This window comes from Salmo trutta, chromosome 2 (genome assembly GCF_901001165.1).
Source record: "Salmo trutta chromosome 2, fSalTru1.1, whole genome shotgun sequence".
Classification (NCBI taxonomy): Eukaryota; Metazoa; Chordata; class Actinopteri; order Salmoniformes; family Salmonidae; genus Salmo; species Salmo trutta.
In genome coordinates this window covers 44,460,076-44,480,395 of record NC_042958.1, presented here as the reverse complement: position 1 = coordinate 44,480,395, position 20,320 = coordinate 44,460,076, and the positions used below count along the sequence as shown (strand labels likewise).

The 20,320-nt window shown below is 44.3% G+C and overlaps 1 protein-coding gene across 1 annotated transcript in view; it reads right to left on the bottom strand.

The window, feature by feature from the left end:
• LOC115155639 (calpain-1 catalytic subunit) overlaps nucleotides 1–20,320 on the bottom strand; it is a 54,481-nt gene that overhangs the window by 4,063 nt on the left and 30,098 nt on the right. The window contains exons 6-22 of the mRNA XM_029702464.1: nucleotides 16,082–16,215; nucleotides 13,817–13,985; nucleotides 13,417–13,500; nucleotides 13,143–13,228; nucleotides 12,874–12,948; nucleotides 9,710–9,870; nucleotides 6,129–6,298; nucleotides 5,972–5,983; nucleotides 5,458–5,669; nucleotides 5,270–5,309; nucleotides 4,216–4,281; nucleotides 3,949–4,006; nucleotides 3,708–3,772; nucleotides 3,376–3,444; nucleotides 758–836; nucleotides 536–649; nucleotides 234–292 (exon numbers count right to left, since the gene is read on the bottom strand). Of these exons, the coding sequence (XP_029558324.1) occupies nucleotides 234–292; nucleotides 536–649; nucleotides 758–836; nucleotides 3,376–3,444; nucleotides 3,708–3,772; nucleotides 3,949–4,006; nucleotides 4,216–4,281; nucleotides 5,270–5,309; nucleotides 5,458–5,669; nucleotides 5,972–5,983; nucleotides 6,129–6,298; nucleotides 9,710–9,870; nucleotides 12,874–12,948; nucleotides 13,143–13,228; nucleotides 13,417–13,500; nucleotides 13,817–13,985; nucleotides 16,082–16,215 (1,653 nt within the window). The remainder of the gene's footprint in view (nucleotides 1–233; nucleotides 293–535; nucleotides 650–757; nucleotides 837–3,375; nucleotides 3,445–3,707; nucleotides 3,773–3,948; nucleotides 4,007–4,215; nucleotides 4,282–5,269; nucleotides 5,310–5,457; nucleotides 5,670–5,971; nucleotides 5,984–6,128; nucleotides 6,299–9,709; nucleotides 9,871–12,873; nucleotides 12,949–13,142; nucleotides 13,229–13,416; nucleotides 13,501–13,816; nucleotides 13,986–16,081; nucleotides 16,216–20,320) is intronic.

Below are 20,320 nucleotides of genomic sequence, written 5' to 3'. Positions count from 1 at the left end.
TGAACGAAGCAAAGTACAGAGAGATCCTTGATGAAAACCTGCTCCCGAGTACTCAGCACCTCAAGACTGGGACGAAGGTTCACCTTCCAACAGAACAACGGCCCTAAGCACACAGCTAAGACAACGCTGGAGTGGCTTCGGGACAGGTCTCTGAATGTCCTTGAGTGGCCTAGCCTTGAATGATACAGGATATTCATCTCAGATGCAGGACCCACCTCAGATAAAGGACTCACCTCAGTGATGTTCATCTCAGCCACTCCTTCTCCCTCTTTGTCTAGCTGCTGGAAAGATCCTGTAACAAAAGGAAGTACATTTATGAATGATAACTTTGATAGGATATGACCTGGGTCATGTCGATTAGGCACCAAATGGAAGAAAACAAGGAGGGACTACCTAGACTTGTGCAACAAGAAAAAAGGTTTTGAAGCATTAACGGTTGCCTACCCTAATGAACAGTGCCCAGATAACTGGTTTAGCATGCATTTGGTCTACACACAGTACATCCATCTTGATTAACTAACAGTACAGTACTTACTAAACATGGCTTCCAGTTTGACCAGGCAGCAGATGAAGTTGTCAAAGTCTATGGCCTCGTTCTCAGCATAGCGAGCCACTAGGACCTGATTCAGTCTGTTGTTCAGTTTAAAACCTATGAGGGAGATGGCAGAGTCAGTAGCGTGTGTGTGTGTGTGTGTGTGTGTGTGTGTGTGTGTGTGTGTGTGTGTGTGTGTGTGTGTGTGTGTGTGTGTAGCTATACCTGCCGACTCCACAGCAAGTCGCATCTCATAGGAGCTCATGGATCCCGACTTGTCCATGTCATATTCTCTATAGATGACCTACCGATAAAACACACAGATATCAAATTCTCTACAGATGACCTGCCAATAAACACACAGATATTATAGACATAGGCCGGGATTAAATTTCAAGTCGCGTTATGTCGCAGCCGACTACATGCACAGCGTTTACCATGAAATGCGATCTCTGAACGTCATGGAAAATGCCTAGAAAATAAGCATTGTCAGATTCATAGTGCCTGGCGCTATAGCGCACCTTGGATTGAATCATGGCCATACAGATTTCAAAAGGTAGAAAATACACGCATTTATTTTAATGATTCAGTATATTAGGTTCAAATGTATGGAAGTATACACTCAGTGGTCAGTTTATTAGGTACACCCATCTAGTACCAGGTCAGACCCCCCTTTTGCCTCCAGAACAGCCTGCATTCTTCTGGGCATGGAAACGTTGCTCAATTGGTATCAAGGGACCTAACTTGTGCCAGGAAAACATTCCCTACACTCCATTACACCACCAGTCTGTACGGTTGACAACAGGCAGGAGGGGACCATGGACTCATGCTGCTGATGCCAAATCCTGACTCTGCCATCAGCATGACACATCAGACCAGGAGATGTTTTTCTCCTCCTCATTGTCCAGTGTTGGTGATGCCCACTGGAGTTGCTTCTTCTTGTTTTTAGCTGATAGGAGTGGAACCCTGTGTGGTTGTCTGCTGCAACAGCCCATCCATGACAAGAAGCTAAAGCTAACTCTCTCTCCTCTGCTCTCTCCTCTGCTCTCATCCTTCTAGACCTATCTGCTGCCTTTGATACTGTGAACCATCAGATCCTCCTCTCCACCCTCTCCGAGTTGGGCATCTCTGGCGCGGCTCACTCTTGGATTGCGTCCTACCTGACAGGTCGCTCCTACCAGGTGGCATGGCGAGAATCCGTCTCCGCACCACGTGCTCTCACCACTGGTGTCCCCCAGGGCTCAGTTCTAGGCCCTCTCCTATTCTCACTATACACCAAGTCACTTGGCTCTGTCATATCCTCACATGGTCTCTCCTATCATTGCTACGCAGATGACACACAATTAATCTTCTCCTTTCCCCCTTCTGATAACCAGGTGGCGAATCGCATCTCTGCATGTCTGGCAGACATATCAGTGTGGATGACGGATCACCACCTCAAGCTGAACCTCGGCAAGACGGAGCTGCTCTTCCTCCCGGGAAGGACTGCCCGTTCCATGATCTCGCCATCATGGTTGACAACTCCATTGTGTCCTCCTCCCAGAGTGCTAAGAGCCTTGGCGTGACCCTGGACAACACCCTGTCGTTCTCCGCTAACATCAAGGCGGTGACCCGATCCTGTAGGTTCATGCTCTACAACATTTGCAGAGTACGACCCTGCCTCACACAGGAAGCGGCGCAGGTCCTAATCCAGGCACTTGTCATCTCCCATCTGGATTACTGCAACTCGCTGTTGGCGGGGCTCCCTGCCTGTGCCATCAAACCCCTACAACTCATCCAGAACGCTGCAGCCCGTCTGGTGTTCAACCTTCCCAAGTTCTCTCACGTCACCCCGCTCCTCCGCACACTCCACTGGCTTCCAGTTGAAGCTCGCATCTGCTACAAGACCATGGTGCTTGCCTATGGAGCTGTGAGGGGAACGGCACCTCCGTACCTTCAGGCTCTGATCAGTCCCTACACCCAAAGAAGGGCACTGCGTTCATCCACCTCTGGCCTGCTCGCCTCCCTACCTCTGCGGAAGCACAGTTCCCGCTCAGCCCAGTCAAAACTGTTCGCTGCTCTGGCACCCCAATGGTGGAACAAGCTCCCTCACGACGCCAGGACAGCGGAGTCAATCACCACCTTCCGGAGACACCTGAAACCCCACCTCTTTAAGGAATACCTGGGATAGGATTAAGTAATCCTTCTACCCCCCCCCCCCCAAAAAAAAGATATAGATGTACTATTGTAAAGTGGTTGTTCCACTGGATATCATAAGGTGAATGCACCAATTTGTAAGTCGCTCTGGATAAGAGCGTCTGCTAAATTACGTAAATGTAAATGTAGGGCGTTCCGAGATGACATTCTGTTGTACTGCGCCGTTATTTGACTATTTGTGGCCCGCCTGTTAGTTTGCACAATTCTTGACCCGGCGTGCCTGGCACTGACGATCATACCATCCTCAAAGTCTCTTAGGTCACTTGTTTTGCCCATTCTAACATTCAATCAAACTGTAACTGAATGGCTCGATGCCTGCCTGCTTTATATAGCGAGCCACGGCCATGTGACTCACTGTCTGTAGGAGCGAACCATTTTTTGTGAACGGGGTGGTGTACCTAATAAACTGACCACTGAGTGTATATGATGTGTTATTCCTGTTATTGCAGTTGTACAAAAGGCTGTAGATTAATGCAGAGTCATATTAAATTAATCAGTATTGTGCACCTTCAAGCCAGATACAAACTGGGCCCTAAGGAATTGAATCAGGAATGAATCAACCCTTAGCTCTAACCCAGATAGATCTCTGGGCCGTAGTGCATTATATTAGGAATAGGGTGCCATTTAGGATTCAAGTCAGGTCTTACCAGCCACTTCCTGATCTTATTCCAGAGGATTTGGAACTCTACCAGGCCGAGACGGGCAGTGCCATCCTTCTGGGGGATTTGCTGAGTCAAGGAATATAAAAAAAGGAAACTCTTCAGTCAGCCAATCAGAAACATGCTGCTAGTGTGGAGACCCTGTTCAATACAGACAGCATAAAGGGAGCTGATTCGCAGGAGGGCTGTCAAATCAAAAGGGTTCTCAAGCCTATAGGGTCTTGAGAGACCACTGGCCAATCCCAACTCTTTAGAATTAGCAAGAGGAGGGCGAGTCCTGTCCAGAGTACGGGTGTGGAGAAAACAACGTGAAAGGATACATCCATAAGGTTGACCATGGTCCTACAGGACTCCATACTAAAGCCGTCTGTCTTCAGGTCTTCGTCTGAAATCAAACAACAAACAGTCAAACTGATGATCTGAATCTTCCCACACCAGAACCCACAAGGCTACCTCCTGTCCTCCTGAAAAGGGGGGTCATACACCAACGGTGGACTGGGTTTGGGGTTTGGGCTATCAGGAAATTGGGGGTTCAAACCAAAGGAAAACTGCTGTACTCACGTCTAGTCACTACTCTGTTCAGGATGGTCCTAAGCTCGCGGACAGAAATCTCCATGTCCTAAAACACAGAAGGGCGATTGAGAAAAAAACAAGGCTTAGACATAGCGTAGGTTTAGGAAAATCTTCAAGGTCCAACCTTTAAACAATCTTGGAACAAATTAGTTCAAGAATATTTGTTATCTGAATTAGATATAGCATAGCTGATATTCCTACGACTGACATCTCTAACTTAGCTAACAGCTAACTGACCAATAAGGGAAAACCCACCTCTCCTGCCAGCTGAGCAAACATGGATTTGAAAGAGTCTTCAATGTCATCTTCACTGATGTCATCCTACAAGAGAACAGGTGAATACAAAAAAAAAATCAGGCTGTGAAATTACATTCAAACCATTTAATCAGAAGGCCAGGATATACAATATAACAACCATAGTAACCGCCAAGACAGCTACATTGTCTACATTAGTCACTATGTCTTATGCTCTATCCATAGTAGTTATGGTAGTGACTGTTCTATCCATAGTAGTTATGGTAGTGACTGTTCTATCCATGGTAGTTATGGTAGTGACTGTTCTATCCATAGTAGTTATGGAAGTGACTGTTCTATCCATAGTAGTTATGGTAGTGACTGTTCTATTCATAATAGTGACTGTTCTATCCATAGTAGTTATGGTAGTGACTGTTCTATCCATAGTAGTTATGGTAGTGACTGTTCTATCCATAGTAGTTATGGTAGTGACTGTTCTATCCATAGTAGTTATGGTAGTGACTGTTCTATCCATAGTAGCTTTGGTAGTGACTGTTCTATTCATAGTAGTTATGGTAGTGACTGTTCTATTCATAGTAGTTATGGTAGTGACTGTTCTATCCATAGTAGTTATGGTAGTGACTGTTCTATCCATAGTAGTTATGGTAGTGACTGTTCTATTCATAGTAGTTATGGTAGTGACTGTTCTATCCATAGTAGTTATGGTGGTGACTGTTCTATCCATAGTAGTTATGGTAGTGACTGTTCTATCCATAGTAGTTATGGTAGTGACTGTTCTATTCATAGTAGTTATGGTGGTGACTGTTCTATCCATAGTAGTTATGGTAGTGACTGTTCTATCCATAGTAGTTATGGCACGGACTGTTCTATTCATAGTAGTTATGGTAGTGACTGTTCTATCCATAGTAGATATGGTAGTGAATGTTGTATTCATAATAGTGACTGTTCTATCCATAGTAGTTATGGTAGTGACTGTTCTATCCATAGTAGTTATGGTAGTGACTGTTCTATCCATTGTAGTTATGGTAGTGAGTGACAATACAGGCAAACCCACCTCATCTTCCAGGTCTGCTGAGATTTCATCGTCTAGCTCTCTGGAATGAGAAAACAGACACAATGAAGATATACACACACACCTAGCACGTACACACACACGCACACAGAGGCATGGTAACTCACATATCAAGTCTTTAAAAAAAAAGCCATACGTCATGAATTACAGGATCACACACACACACTTACTCTGTCTCAGACTGTTTCTCAGTGAAGACTCGCAGGACAAAGTCGGCCTCCTGGCCAGACTCAAAGGTGGAGGGGACGATGAGATATTCTCCTGGAGGCAGACAGAGACGGTTGCTGACCTCTCTCAGGTTGATGAAGGTCTCAGAGCGAGCGCAGGATGAATGGGTCAGGAAGAAGTCTTTCTTCAGGTGCACGTTCTGACAGCCCCTGTACTGCAGAGGACGTGGAAGAAAAAGACATGGCTTCAACTACATATGCTGAAGCCCAGTTTACCAGACACAGGTTAAGTCCTAGACCCCCCCCAAAAAAATATGTTCAATGGAAATTCTCAATTAAAAATGCTTCTTAGTCCAAGATTAGGCTTAACCTGTGTCCGGGAAATTGGCCCATATTCATGTAAATGAGTGCCATTTAAAAAGGATGAACGCATTTATAGCCATACCCAAGTTGGATCATTTTCACAATGCCCAAAATACATGAGCCTAAATGTACAGTTGTGGTAAAATTCTTATACCTCTTCTGGAATCTGTACAAACAGAAGACACAATAGGAGAAACATTAAAGTTTGAAAACAATTAATTTCTTTGAGAAGCAAACTAGTGAGTGTGTAGCGTCCCCCCCCCCCCTCCAGAGATGTTAGGCTGTAGACTCTTAAAAAGCTTGTTTCTTACCTCGTAGATGGCAAACCCGATGGTGTGCATGTCCTGTCCCTGTTTCCGGTACCTCCTCCTGTCCTTCTGCATTAAAGCCACCAGGAAGCTACAAGCCACCTCTTCATCCTCAGGGTCGTCATCCTCCTCCAGCAGAGTGATCTTATACTGGGGATTGATCCAGAACGTGTCTGGAGTAACACAGAGATAAGACAGAGTTATACTGGGGGTTGATCCAGAACGTGTCTGGAGTAACACAGAGATAAGACAGAGTTATACTGGGGGTTGATCTAGAACGTGTCTGGAGTAACACAGAGATAAGACAGAGTTATACTGGGGGTTGATCCAGAATGTGTCTAGAGTAACACAGAGATAAGACAGAGTTATACTGGGGATTGATCCAGAATGTGTCTAGAGTAACACAGAGATAAGACAGAGTTATACTGGGGATTGATCCAGAACGTGTCTAGAGTAACACAGAGATAAGACAGAGTTATACTGGGGATTGATCCAGAACGTGTCTAGAGTAACACAGAGATAAGACAGAGTTATACTGGGGATTGATCCAGAATGTGTCTAGAGTAACACAGAGATAAGACAGAGTTATACTGGGGATTGATCCAGAATGTGTCTAGAGTAACACAGAGATAAGACAGAGTTATACTGGGGATTGATCCAGAATGTGTCTAGAGTAACACAGAGATAAGACAGAGTTATACTGGGGATTGATCCAGAATGTGTCTAGAGTAACACAGAGATAAGACAGAGTTATACTGGGGGTTGATCCAGAATGTGTCTAGAGTAACACAGAGATAAGACAGCGTTATAGTGGGGATTGATCCAGAATGTGTCTAGAGTAACACAGAGATAAGACAGAGTTATACTGGGGATTGATCCAGAATGTGTCTAGAGTAACACAGAGATAAGACAGAGTTATACTGGGGATTGATCCAGAATGTGTCTAGAGTAACACAGAGATAAGACAGAGTTATACTGGGGATTGATCCAGAATGTGTCTAGAGTAACACAGAGATAAGACAGAGTTATAGTGGGGATTGATCCAGAATGTGTCTAGAGTAACACAGAGATAAGACAGAGTTATACTGGGGATTGATCCAGAATGTGTCTAGAGTAACACAGAGATAAGACAGAGTTATACTGGGGGTTGATCCAGAATGTGTCTAGAGTAACACAGAGATAAGACAGAGTTATAGTGGGAGGTTGATCCAAAACGTGTCTAGACAATAGAGGAGCAGGCATTAAGGTAATCCATACAACCAAAGTGTTATAGATATCCCATCTGGTCAAATCAAATCACATTTTTATTTCTTGAATGTGCCGAATATAACAAGTGTATACTTTACCGTGAAATGCTTACTTACAAGCCTTTAACCAACAATGTAGAGTTAAAAAGTAAGAAAAACGTATTAAATTGAAATAAATTGAAATAGTAACACAATAAAATAACAATAATGAGACTATATACAAGGAGTACAGCTGCCAAGTCAATGTGCAAGGGTACGAGGTAGTTGAGGTAATAATGAGACTATATACAAGGTGGGTACAGCTACCAAGTCAATGTGCAGGGGTACGAGGTAGTTGAGGTAATAATGAGACTATATACAAGGAGCACAGCTACCAAGTCAATGTGCAGGGGTACGAGGTAGTTGAGGTAATAATGAGACTATATACAAGGAGTACAGCTACCAAGTCAATGTGCAGGGGTACGAGGTAGTTGAGGTAATAATGAGACTATATACAAGGAGTACAGCTACCAAGTCAATGTGCAGGGGTACGAGGTAGTTGAGGTAATAATGAGACTATATACAAGGAGTACAGCTACCAAGTCAATGTGCAGGGGTACGAGGTAGTTGAGGTAATAATGAGACTATATACAAGGAGTACAGCTACCAAGTCAATGTGCAGGGGTACGAGGTAGTTGAGGTAATAATGAGACTATATACAAGGGGTACAGCTACCAAGTCAATGTGCAGGGGTACGAGGTAGTCGAGACAGTAGTCGAGGCAGTCGAGACAGTCGAGGCTAGTCGAGGTAGTCGAGTCAGTCGAGGCTAGTCAAGGTAGTCGAGGTAACATGTGAATGTGTAGCTGTTGTAAATGCTCTGTGGTGATTTTCCTGAAAACACTAACACAATGAATATGATCTTAGCTCCTTCTCTAAATGGTGACTGTGACTCACTGAGATGGTTCCTGTTCCGGACTGTAAACGTTCTATGTGAGATGTTTCTATGACACTAGGAAGGTTCTGGCTGCCTCTGGCTGTGCTGTATCTGTACCATAGTGTAAATGTTGATGTTCTGGTATGTAAATAATGTACTAGTAAACTGTTTAACTCACTGGGGTGGTTCCGACAGCCCCCGGTCGTGCTGACCCTCCCCCCTACACATTCTTTCCTGCCCCTGTACTGTAAAAGCTCTAGAATATAGGTGTTCTGGAATGTTGGTTCTGGAAGTGGTTCTGTGACTCACTGGGGTGATTCCGACAGCCTTCCAGTTCCTGTACTGTACTGTACATGAAGTCTGAGTAGTAGTACCAGTCTCTTTAACTAACAGTCCACTCCTTGCCACACCTTTTCCCCCAGGCACAGAAGACAAGGATGTCGATTAAGGCAGCCCCCCCCTCCCCGCCCGCATCTCTCTGATTCAGAGGGGTTTGGGTTAAACGCGGAAGACACATTTCAGTTGAATGTGTTCAGTTGTACAACTGACTAGGTGTCCCCCTTTCCCTTTCCTTGTCATTGCCAAAGGCAACTGGGCAAAAGTAAGGAGTGGATTGTTAGCTAAAGAGACTGGTACCCAGGGTAACGTTCTGTCTGGTCTGAGACGTAAGATGTTCTGGTAACATAGTCACTGACTCACTGGGGTGGTTGAAGCAGCCCCCGGCTATACTCCCTCTTCTCCACATGCCCTTGTATTCAATTCTAAAAGTTAACACCCCATACTGCATTAACACGCACATTCTGCAGTATGGGGTGTTAACGTTCTGCAGTATAGGGTGTTAACGTTCTGCAGTATGGGGTGTTAAGGTTCTGCAGTATGAGGGTGTTAACGTTCTGCAGTATGGGGTGTTAACGTTCTGCAGTATGGGGTGTTAACGTTATGCAGTATGGGGTGTTAACGTTCTGCAGTATGGGGTGTTAACGTTCTGCAGTATGGGGTGTTAACATTCTGCAGTATGAGGGTGTTAACGTACTGCAGTATGGGGTGTTAACGTTCTGCAGTATGGGGTGTTAACATTCTGCAGTATGAGGTGTTAACGTTCTGCAGTTTGGGGTGTTAACGTTCTGCAGTATGGGGTGTTAACATTCAGCAGTATGAGGTATTAACATTCTGCAGTATGAGGTGTTAACATTCAGCAGTATGAGGTATTAACATTCTGCAGTATGAGGTGTTAACATTCTGCAGTATGGGGAGTTAACGTTCTGCAGTATGGGGTGTTAACGTTCTGCAGTATGAGTTGTTAACATTCTGCAGTATGAAGGTGTTAACATTCTGCAGTATGAGGTGTTAACGTTGTAATGTAATACTGTAATGTAAATATTCTATGTGTTCTAGAAGATATGGTAGATGTTCTATGACTCACTGGGGTGGTTACGGCAGCCCCCGGCGGTACTCCCCCGTCTCCACATGCCGTGGAACTTGATGGTGTTCCAGTGGCTGAGGCCGTCCTCACTCAGAGCGTCTGCCGTCAGGTTACAGATCTCCAGACGGGAAAACTGCCTCAGGAACTCCTGGAATGACATCCTATAGACAGGGGAGATTAGGGTGATTTAAAAAGGATGTGGACACCTGCTCGTCCAACATCTTATTCCAAAATCATGGGCATTAATATGGAGTTGGTCCCCCCATTTGCTGCTACAACAGCCTCCACTCTTCTGGGAAGGCTTTCCACTAGATGTTGGAACATTGCTGTGGAGATTTCAATGGGGTTGAGGTCAGGGCTCTGTGCAGGCCAGTCAAGTTCTTCCACTCCGATCTCAACAAACCATTTCTGTATGGACTTCACTTCGTGCATGTGGGCACTGTCATGCTGAAACAGGAAAGGGCCTACCCAAACTGTTGCCACAAAGTTAAAAACACAGACACGTCTAGAATTTCATTATATGCTGTAGCGTTAAGATTTCCCTTCTCTGGAACTAAGGGGCCCGAACCATGAAAAACAGCCCCAGACCATTATCCCTAATCCACCAAACTTTACAGTTGGCGCTATGCATTGGGGCAGGTATGGTTCTCCTGGCATCTGCCAAATCCAGATTAGTCTGTCGGACTGCCAGATGGCGAGGTGTGATTCATCACTCCAGAGAACGCGTTTCAACTGCTCCAGTGTCCAATGGCGGCAAGCTTTACACCACTCCAGCCGATGCTTCGCATTTAGCATGGCGATCTTATGCTTGTGTGCGGCTGCTCGGTCATGGAAACCCATTTCATGAAGCTCCTGAAGAACAGTTCTTGCGCTGACGTTGCTTCCAGAGGCAGTTTGGAACTCGGTATAGAGTGTTACAACCGAGGACAGACGATTTTTATGCACTACATGTTTCAGCACTCGGCGGTCCCATTCTGTGAGCTTGTGTGGCCTACCACTTCGGGGCTGAGCCATTGTTGCTCCTAGACGTTTCCACTTCACAATAACAGCACTTACAGTTGACCGGGGCAGCTCTAGCAGGGCAGAAATTTCACAAAAAGACTTGTTGGAAAGGTGGTATCCTATGATGGTGACACGTTAAAAGCCACTGAGCCCTTAAACAAGGCCATTCTACTGCCCATGTTTGTCTATGGAGATTGTATGGCAGTGTGCTCTATTTTATAGACCTGTCAGCAACGGGTGTGGCTGAAATAGCCGAATCCACTAATTTGAAGGTGTCTCCAATTTTGTATATATAGTGTACAGTGCATTGCAAAAGTATTCACACCCCCTGGAATTTTTCCTATTTTGTTGCATTACAACCTGTAATTTTTTTTTTTTTGGGGGGGGGGGGGATTTCATGTAATGGACATACACAAAATAGTCCAAATTGGTGAAGTGAAAAAAAGAAGAACATTTTTCAAAAAAATTTAAAAAATTTAAAACGGAATATTGGTGCATGCATATGTATTCACCCCCTTTGCTATGAAGCCCCTAAATAAGATCTGGTGCCACCAATTACCTTCAGAAGTCACATAATTAGTTAAATAAAGTCCACCTGTGTGCAATCTAAGTGTCACATGATCTGTCACATGATCTCAGTATATATACACCTGTTCTGAAAGGCCCCAGAGTCTGCAACACCACTAAGCAAGGGGCACCACCAAGCAAGCGGCATCATAAAGACCAAGGATCTCTCCACACAGGTCAGGGACAAAGTCGTGAAGAAGTACAGATCAGGGTTGGGTTCTAAAAAAAATTCTGAAACTTTGAACATCTCACAGAGCACCATTAAATCCATTATTAAAAAATTGAAAGAATATGGCACCACAACAAACCTGCCAAGAGAGGGCCGCCCACCAAAACTCAAGGACCAGGCAAGCAGGACATTAATCAGAGAGGCAAAAAAGAGACCAAAGATAACCCTGAAGGAGCTGCAAAGCTCCACATCAGAGATAAGAGTATCTGTCCATAGGACCACTTTAAGCTGTACACTCCACAGAGTTGGGCTTTACAGAAGAGTGGCCAGAAAAAAATAAGCAAACATGTTTGGGGTCCGCCAAAAGGCATGTGGAAGACTCCCCAAACATATGGAAGAAGGTACTCTGGTCAGATGAGACTAAAATTGAGCTTTTTGGCCATCATGGAAAACACTATGTCTGGTACAAACCCAACACCTCTCATCACCCCGAGAACGCCATCCCCAGTGAAGCATGGTGGTGGCAGCATCATGCTGTGGGGATGTTTTTCATCGGCAGGGACTGGGAAACCGGTCAGAATTGAAGGAATGATGGATGGCTCTAAATACAGGTAAATAATTGAGGGAAACCTGTTGCAGTCTTCCAGAGATTTGAGACTGGGACGGAGGTTCACCTTCCAACAGGACAAGGACCCTAAGAATACTGCTAAAGCAACACTCGAGTGGTTTAAGGGGAAACATTTGAATGTCTTGGAATGGCCTAGTCAAAGCCCAGACCTCAATCCAATTGAGAATCTGTGGTATGACTTCAAGATTGCCGTACACCAGCGGAACCCATCCAACTTGAAGGAGCTGGAGCAGTTTTGCCTTGAAGAATGGGCAAAAATCCCAGTGGCTAGATGTGCCAAGCTTATAGAGACATACCACAAGAGACTTGCAGCTGTAATTGTGGAGCCACCTTTTGCAGCAAAGTATTGACTTTGGGGGGGGGGGTATAGTTATGCATGGTCAAATTTTCTGTTTTTTTGTCTTATTTCTTGTTTGTTTCACAATGAAACATATTTTCCATCTTCATGTTACATGTTGTGTAAATCAAATAATCCAACCCCCCCCAAAATTAATTTTCATTCCAGGTTGTAAGGCAACAAAATATAAAAAATGCCAAGGGGGGTGAATACTTTCGCAAGCCACTGTAGGCTGAAATAGCCAAATCCACTAATTTGAAGGTGTCTCCAATTGTGTATATATAGCGTATATGATGTTTTCATCACAATGGCAGCTGAAGAAGTAGATTTCCTGGTCTCTCATGACATAAATGTAGAAGAATCTGACCGGCACACAATGGTTCTGGGTTCTGAGATTACAGAATACCAGGGTCATTTCAAACAACTGAGAACTCAGAATGTAATCATGCTCTTCATCCTACCAGAACTCTCCATCCTCCATCTTTAGATGCAGGTCCTCTCTTTCAGATGGGTCCACCTCATCCCACTCAGGAGAACTGGACACAGACAGGGAGACAAGAACAGAGCAATAGTATACTGAGAAACAGAATCTACTACAACCTACGACAGAAACTTTATGAATGTGTAAGCAAAAGTTGAGGTTTGTGGTGAAACTGGGGTTTAGTACTCGATTAGGGTGTAAACATGTTGGTTGTGAATGTGGACCTAGTAGTGGTTCTGTTATGCTCACTTGTCACTCCAGGCGCCAGTCCACTCCACCTGTCCCCAGGGGTTTCTCACCCTGATCAGCCTCTCCACCTGACTCTGGTAGTCCACCTGGAGCAGGACAGAATCAGACATACACAGTACAACAATAAAACCCAGTCTACATAGAAACACTAACATTAAAAGACAGACCAGCGAGACCAGGGTTCCAAAGCAGGGTCTGAAGACCCAGATACACTGGACTCAGACCCAGGTGAAACCAGGCGTCCTAGTTTATTCTATTTACGGGCTTAACCTACCTTCTTCAGACCGGTTACTGAGTAAGCATGACCTTTCACCAGCTTCTTGAACGTCACAGACTCCATGTCAAAAGCACTGGTGATCTGTAGTCACAAAAAATAGTCAGAAGAATACAAGACCCATGATGCATCTGAATCAGCATTATTTGATATAAGGATGTATTGACTACAATGTTAATGTTATAAATTATAAAGTTCATGATAATGTTCTTCATAAAGTAGGTACATCAAACTGTCCCCAGTGCCGTATTCATAAGGCACCAAAATGGACAGATATAGGGAGGGACTACCTTGAGTTGTCCAATAACAACTGCTTGAAATTGTTTTCTGTTGAAAAACATTTTAAATTTATGTGCCCTAATGAATGTTTTTGACAGGACCAGAGGAGCAGGGGACTCACGTCGATGGAGCAGCCCAGCAAGGAGCCCCTGTCCAGGGCTTTACTGATGATCCTGTACAGGTCCCGTGGAGCCTTACGGAGCTCGTACATCTCAGACACACCGCCGGTGAAATCCTCAAAGCCTTCTGTGGTGCTGCCTCCAGACAGGGCCTCATAGGAACCATTCAACCTGACAGTGACAGTAGAAACACATAAATGCAGGGATATATAAACAAATGAATGTAGGGATATACACACGTCACATACAGTGAGCTCCAAAAGTATTGGGAGAGTGACCTATTTGTTGTTGTTTTGGCTCTGTACTCCAGTTATTTGGATTTGAAATGATACAATGGCTATAAGGTTAAAGTGCAGACTGTCAGCTTTAATTTGAAGGTATTTTTATCCATATCGGGTGAACCGTTTAGAAATTACAGCACTTTTTGTACCTAGTCCAAAAGTATGGTGAAAAATTGACTCATACTGTATGTGTATACAAGTAGTCAAAAGTGTAGTATTTGGTCCCATATTCCTAGCACCCAATGATTACATGAATGTGGATTCTACCATGATTACGGATAATCCTGAATGAATTGTGAATAATGGTGAGTCAGAAAGTTACAGACACACAAATATCATACCCCCCCAAAATGCTAACCTCCCCTGTTATTGTAATGGTGAGAGTTTAGCATGTCTTGGGGGTATGATATAAAAGGCTAACCTCCCCTGTTATTGTAATGGTGAGAGGTTAGCATGTCTTGGGGATATGATATTTGTGCGCCTGTAACTTTCTCACTCATCATTATTCACATTTCATTCAGGACTATCCCTAATCATGGTAGAATCCACATTAATGTAGAAGTGTTTAGAAACATATTCTATTCTTATTTACGATAAAAGTGACTCCAAAATGACACAATACATTATTTACCATTCATTTCTATTGGCCACAAAAGTCTGAAACACAACCTAAACAAACAGCAAATGCCTCCAACAACATTTGTAGAGTCACAAGCTTGATGTAATCATTGTGTGCTAGGAATATGGGACCAGATACTAAACTTTTTACTATACTGAACAAAAATATAAACACAACATGCAACAATTTCAATGATTTTACTGAGTTACAGTTCATATAAGGAAGTCAGTCAATTTAAATAAATAAATTAAGCCTTAATCTATGGATTTCACATGACTGGGCAGGGGCGGAGCCATGGGTGGGCATAGGTCCACCCACTTGGGATACTGGCCCACCCACTTGGGAGCCGGGTCCAGCCAATCAAAATGCATTTTTCCCCACAAAAGGGCTTTATTACAGGGCTTTATTACAGGTCTTTATTACAGCCGGAAATACACCTCAATTTTATCAGCTGTCCGGGTGGCTGTACTCAGACTATCCCCCAGGTAAAGAAGCCAGATGTGGAGGTCCTGGGCTGGTGTGGTTACACGTGGTCTGCGATTGTGAGGCTGGTTGGATGTACTACCAAATTCTCTAAAACGACTTTGGAGGCAGCTTATAGTAGAGAAATTCAGATTCAATTATCTGGCAACAGCTCTGGTGGACCTTCCTGCAGTCAGCATGCCAATTGCACGCTCCCACAAACCTTGAGAAATCTGTGGCATTGTGTTGTGTGATAAAACTACACATTTTAGAGTTGCCTTTTATTGCCACAGCACAAGGTGCACCTGTGTAATGATCATGCTGTTTATTCAGCTTCTTGATATGCCACACCTGTCAGGTGGATGGATAATCTTGGTAAAGGATAAATGCTCACTAACAGGGATGTAAACACATTTGTGCACAAAATTTGAGAGAAATTAGCTTTTTGTGCATTTGGAACATTTCTGGGATCTTTTACTTCAGCTCATGCAATCATGGGACCAACACTTTACATGTTGCATTTACATTTTTGTTCAGTATACTTTCATACGCATATTTTGTCCCAATACTTCTGTTCCCCTAAAATGGGGGGACGATGTACAAAAAGTGCTGTCATTTCTAAAAGGTTCACCCGATGTGTATGAAAATACCTTCAAATTAAAGCTGACAGTCTGCACTTTAACCTCATAGTCATTGTATGATGTCAGTACAGAGCCAAAACAACAAAAAAATCGGTCACTGTCCCAATACTTGTGGAGCTCACTGTAGATGTATACATGATGAAGTCTATATGGCAGAGAGAGTGTTTATATGATCAACACACACATAGGCCCTGATTAAAAGTAGTGCACTAAATAGGGAATAAGGTGCCATTTGGGACGTAGACCAGGCCTTCGTTGACATACTTGGCGTAGGCCTTCTCCAGCAGGGCGCTCCAGAACTCATTGCCCTCGGCTGAGTGAACGAACATGATCTCTCCATCCTTCGTTGGCAGCCGGTCATCAATCACCACGTCCACCCACTCACCAAACTGCCAGAACTGAAGAGGACCACAATCAAGCTTTAGGGCATAAACCAACAGATTCAGTCTTCAACGAGGTCCTTATATTTCCTTTCTGTCAAAATAATCCTCTATCCATTGTTTTTGGAATTTTCGATGCTTCCTGACTGTCTAGTGATTATTAGCGAGCTGGACAGTCAATAAACTGTATGAATGTATCTCCATTATAATTTCTACACTGTTTCAATTTGATGTTAGTCATTTTAAAGTATATTGACTTTTGCGACACCCCTGCCCTAACGGATGCTTTAACCCTGGAAGTATGTGTTGTTTACATGTAACCTGACAGGACGAATAGGCTATTGATACATGGACAGTGAGTGAGTGAGTCTGTCTGTCTGTGTGTGTGTGGACGTGTTTAACTAACCAGAAGAATACTAAACAAACAAAAAATGTGACCAACTGGGGACATTTTGTTGGCCCCCACAAGGTCAAATGCTATTTCTAGGGGCTTTAGGGTTAAGGTTAGAATTAGTGTTAGGATCTAGGATTAGTTTTAGGGTTAGGATCTAGGATTAGTTTTAGGGTTAGGTATTTGTTTGGTGGAGCACACAAAGAGAGACACACACGCACTCGGGAAGGCAGGAGAGAGAAGCTATGAGCGGCAGACTAAGACGTGACTGTGGGCTTTGTTCCAAGCTGAATATCGCACGGATAGACCGACATTTCAAGTCTGTCCATGCACTTAAGCCTGGTACTTTTAAATGGAAGAGTGCTATGCAATCTTGCCGGCTTTCAGCCAAGATACAGCGGCCCGAATCCTGGATTTGTACGCAGCCTAACAACGATGTTGCACCGCGGCTGGGAAGCAAGTTGTCCGTGGATCAGCAGCTGTTGGACGAGAGTACGCAGGCGGTGGCGACTGCGCCGGTGCAGTCAACCAGTCAGATCGGTGGTGAACCATGCTCGGAACCGAGGGAGCAAGGCTGCGCGGAGGCGACTACCACGGAGAGCGAGAGCGATGAACGCGGCGGTGTGGAGTCCGGAATTGAAGGTTGGAGAAATGTAATTTTGACTGAATATGAACACTTTGCTATGGGTAGAAACCCTTCAGTTAAACGAATTGACAATTGTCGTACCAGTGTATCCCGAATACGGCAATTCCTCCGCTATATGTCAGAGGGCAAGGCCGATGAAGGACTGTGTTCTCTGGATAACTACAGACGTGCGTCTGAGTGGTACGGTCAATGTGAAGACCGTTGTTTGGCACCATCCACGTTAAAAATATACCGATCCGATGTTAGAAGTTTCTTGAACTATCTTATTCAGTTCCGGCCAGGAGGTCTGCAGGCTAGAGTCAGTAAAATTCGGAAGTTGTTACTCTGCTTGGCAAAGATGGACAGGGATTCGCGGCAGAGCCAGGCAACACACAGGGCAAAATTCCGCAAACGCTGCAGGGACGAGGTGCTCAGCGCTGCCCAGTTAAGCCGATTTGTTGAGCTAAGCAATCAAGCTATTCCTTCGGTTCTCAGTAGGCTGGAGGTCCGAGCCACCTGCGCTGATAGACGTAGGTTTGCGGCTCTCATGTCCAGCCGGTTGGCCATCTTTAATGGCACTCGACGATCCCCAGTCACCATCTTCAGTGAGAGGGAATTTAATGAAGTAACCCCGGAAAGTGGGGGTTATCAGATGTCTATTTCCAGCCACAAAACGAACTATACCTTCGGTGAGTGCAGAATTGTTCTATCTGGGCAGGAATACACTTGGCTTAAACGATTCCATCAGATCAGGCCTAGTCTGAGTGGAATGACCTCAGACACAACACTCTTCTTTTTCACGTCCTGTGGTCAACCGTACGGCAATCTCTGTGAGTATGTGGGCCAGGTATTTGAAGAATTTGGCATTGGAAGTAAAGTCACCTACGGTACAATTCGACGAAGCATTGGTACATTGAACTTTAATCAAGGCTCGGTTACAGACAGGGGGACTGTGGCTGACCATATGTGTCATTCTCTGGAAACCCAGGCTCGGTACTACCGGTACCATAATTTGCCTCGTAACGCCAGCCGAGCGCGGACACTAATTGAGGGACAAATCAACCCACTATTAACTGATAAATAAAAACTATTTATTTAAAACTCACCCATGTCTTTGTGTGTGTGTCATTTGACTTGGGCCCGTAGTAGGGTGCTCTCAGGGTGGGTATGTAGGTCCCTATACCGTTTAAAAGTATTTAAAACCGTTTTTAAAATTTAGACCTGGTAACCCAAAATAAAACCAGGTGCCTGTAATACGGACACGTCCCCACCAAACCTTCAAACATCCATAAAACGCTCATTCTTTATCCCACTGACATGGGACAGCAGTGGGGTGCTGAAACAGGTGTCCTGGGGGTGGTGATGGCCTTTAAAAGTATTTAAAACCTTTTTTTAAATTTAGACCTGGTAACCCAAAAGCGACGGACGCGTCCCCACCAAAACATAGTGCAATTTCTGAGAAGTTTGGACTTAGCCATTTTTCTGAGATTTTTTAAAAAGCTATATAATTCCCTCTTGCTGTACCTCATTGAGTTGAGGCCGCAGGATGGTGCTCTAAGGGTGGGTATGTAGGTCCCTATACCCTCTATAAGTATTTAAAACCGTTTTTCAAATTTAGACCTGGTAACCCAAAATAAAACCAGGTGCACATATGCTACGGACACGTCCCCACCGTACTTTAAAACATCCATAAAACACTCATTCTTTATCCCACTGACTTGGGATCAACGTGGGGTGCTCCCATGGTGATGAAGGAGGTGGTTATGGCCTTTAAAAGTATTTAAAACCGTTTTAAAAAAATGGACCTGGTAACCCAAAAATAAAACATAGTGCAATTTCTGAGAATTTTGGACTTAGCCATTTTTCTGAGACTTTTTTTAAAACTTCCATAAATCAGCCAGGCCGGCCCCCATTGACTTGGGCCCGTAGTAGGGTGCTCTCAGGGTGGGTATGGAGGTCCCTATACCCTTTAAAAGTATTTAAAACCGTTTTTAAAATTTAGACCTGGTAACCCAAAATAAAACCAGGTGCCTGTAATACGGACACGTCCCCACCAAACCTTCAAACATCCATAAAACACTCATTCTTTATCCCACTGACTTGGGATCAACGTGGGGTGCTCCCATGGTGGTGCAGGAGGTGGTTATGGCCTTTAAAAGTATTTAAAACCATTTTTAAAATTTAGACCTGGTAACCCAAAATAAAACCAGGTGCACGTTTGGACTTAGTCTCCTGAGCGAAATGAAAAGTGGGCACTGTAACTTTTTTGACCAAAATCTGAAATTTTCAAATAATGATTAAAAATACTTCCTGAGGGGCTAGAGTTCCCAAATTTTGGCTCATACCCTCTCTCGTGATGGGTAACAATTAGCCCCTGTTAATAAAATCTTTCATGCATAGGAACTATTTTTTTCGGTTCCGGGAACTTTTTTTCGAAAACTTAAAACTCGATTTTCTATTATAATTCTTTATGGAAAAACGGTTTAATTTATATGGAAATGTTCGTTGATATGTGCCCTTTCGTGCAAAAAAAACCCCGTCCGGATTGGAGTTGTACTTTTCGATTTATTCAAGTTTTAGAAGTTTTTTTTTTGTCATTTTTTTCATACGGGAGATCGGGGGGAAAAAAACACGGTGTGAGTGACACAGTGAAGATCGGTAAATCCCGTAATACAGTCTTTACACAGTCATGCCCGGGTGGGGCAGACAGGTACCGGCGCGAAATCAGAAACCTGGGTTTTGACAACATGACTTCCATGGCCTAGAAGCTCAGGGATAGTGGCAAACTACTAGTCCGATATAATAAATGCGAAACGGACACTTCTGAGGGTTGCTTGTCCCTCGGAACCATGGTAGTTTGGTCCATATACCTTCGGCGACCGATTGATGGCTACTACTCAGGCCGAATAGGTAGAGCTTTACGGACACTTTTGAGGGTTGCTTGCCCCTCAGAACCATGGTTCCTTTGGTCCATATCCCTTCGGCGACCGATTGTGAGTTACTACTCAGGCCGAATAGGGAGAGCTTTATGGACTCTTTTGAGGGTTGCTTGCCCCTCAGAACCGTGGGTACTTTGGACCTTATCCCTCCGGCGCCCGATTGGTCCT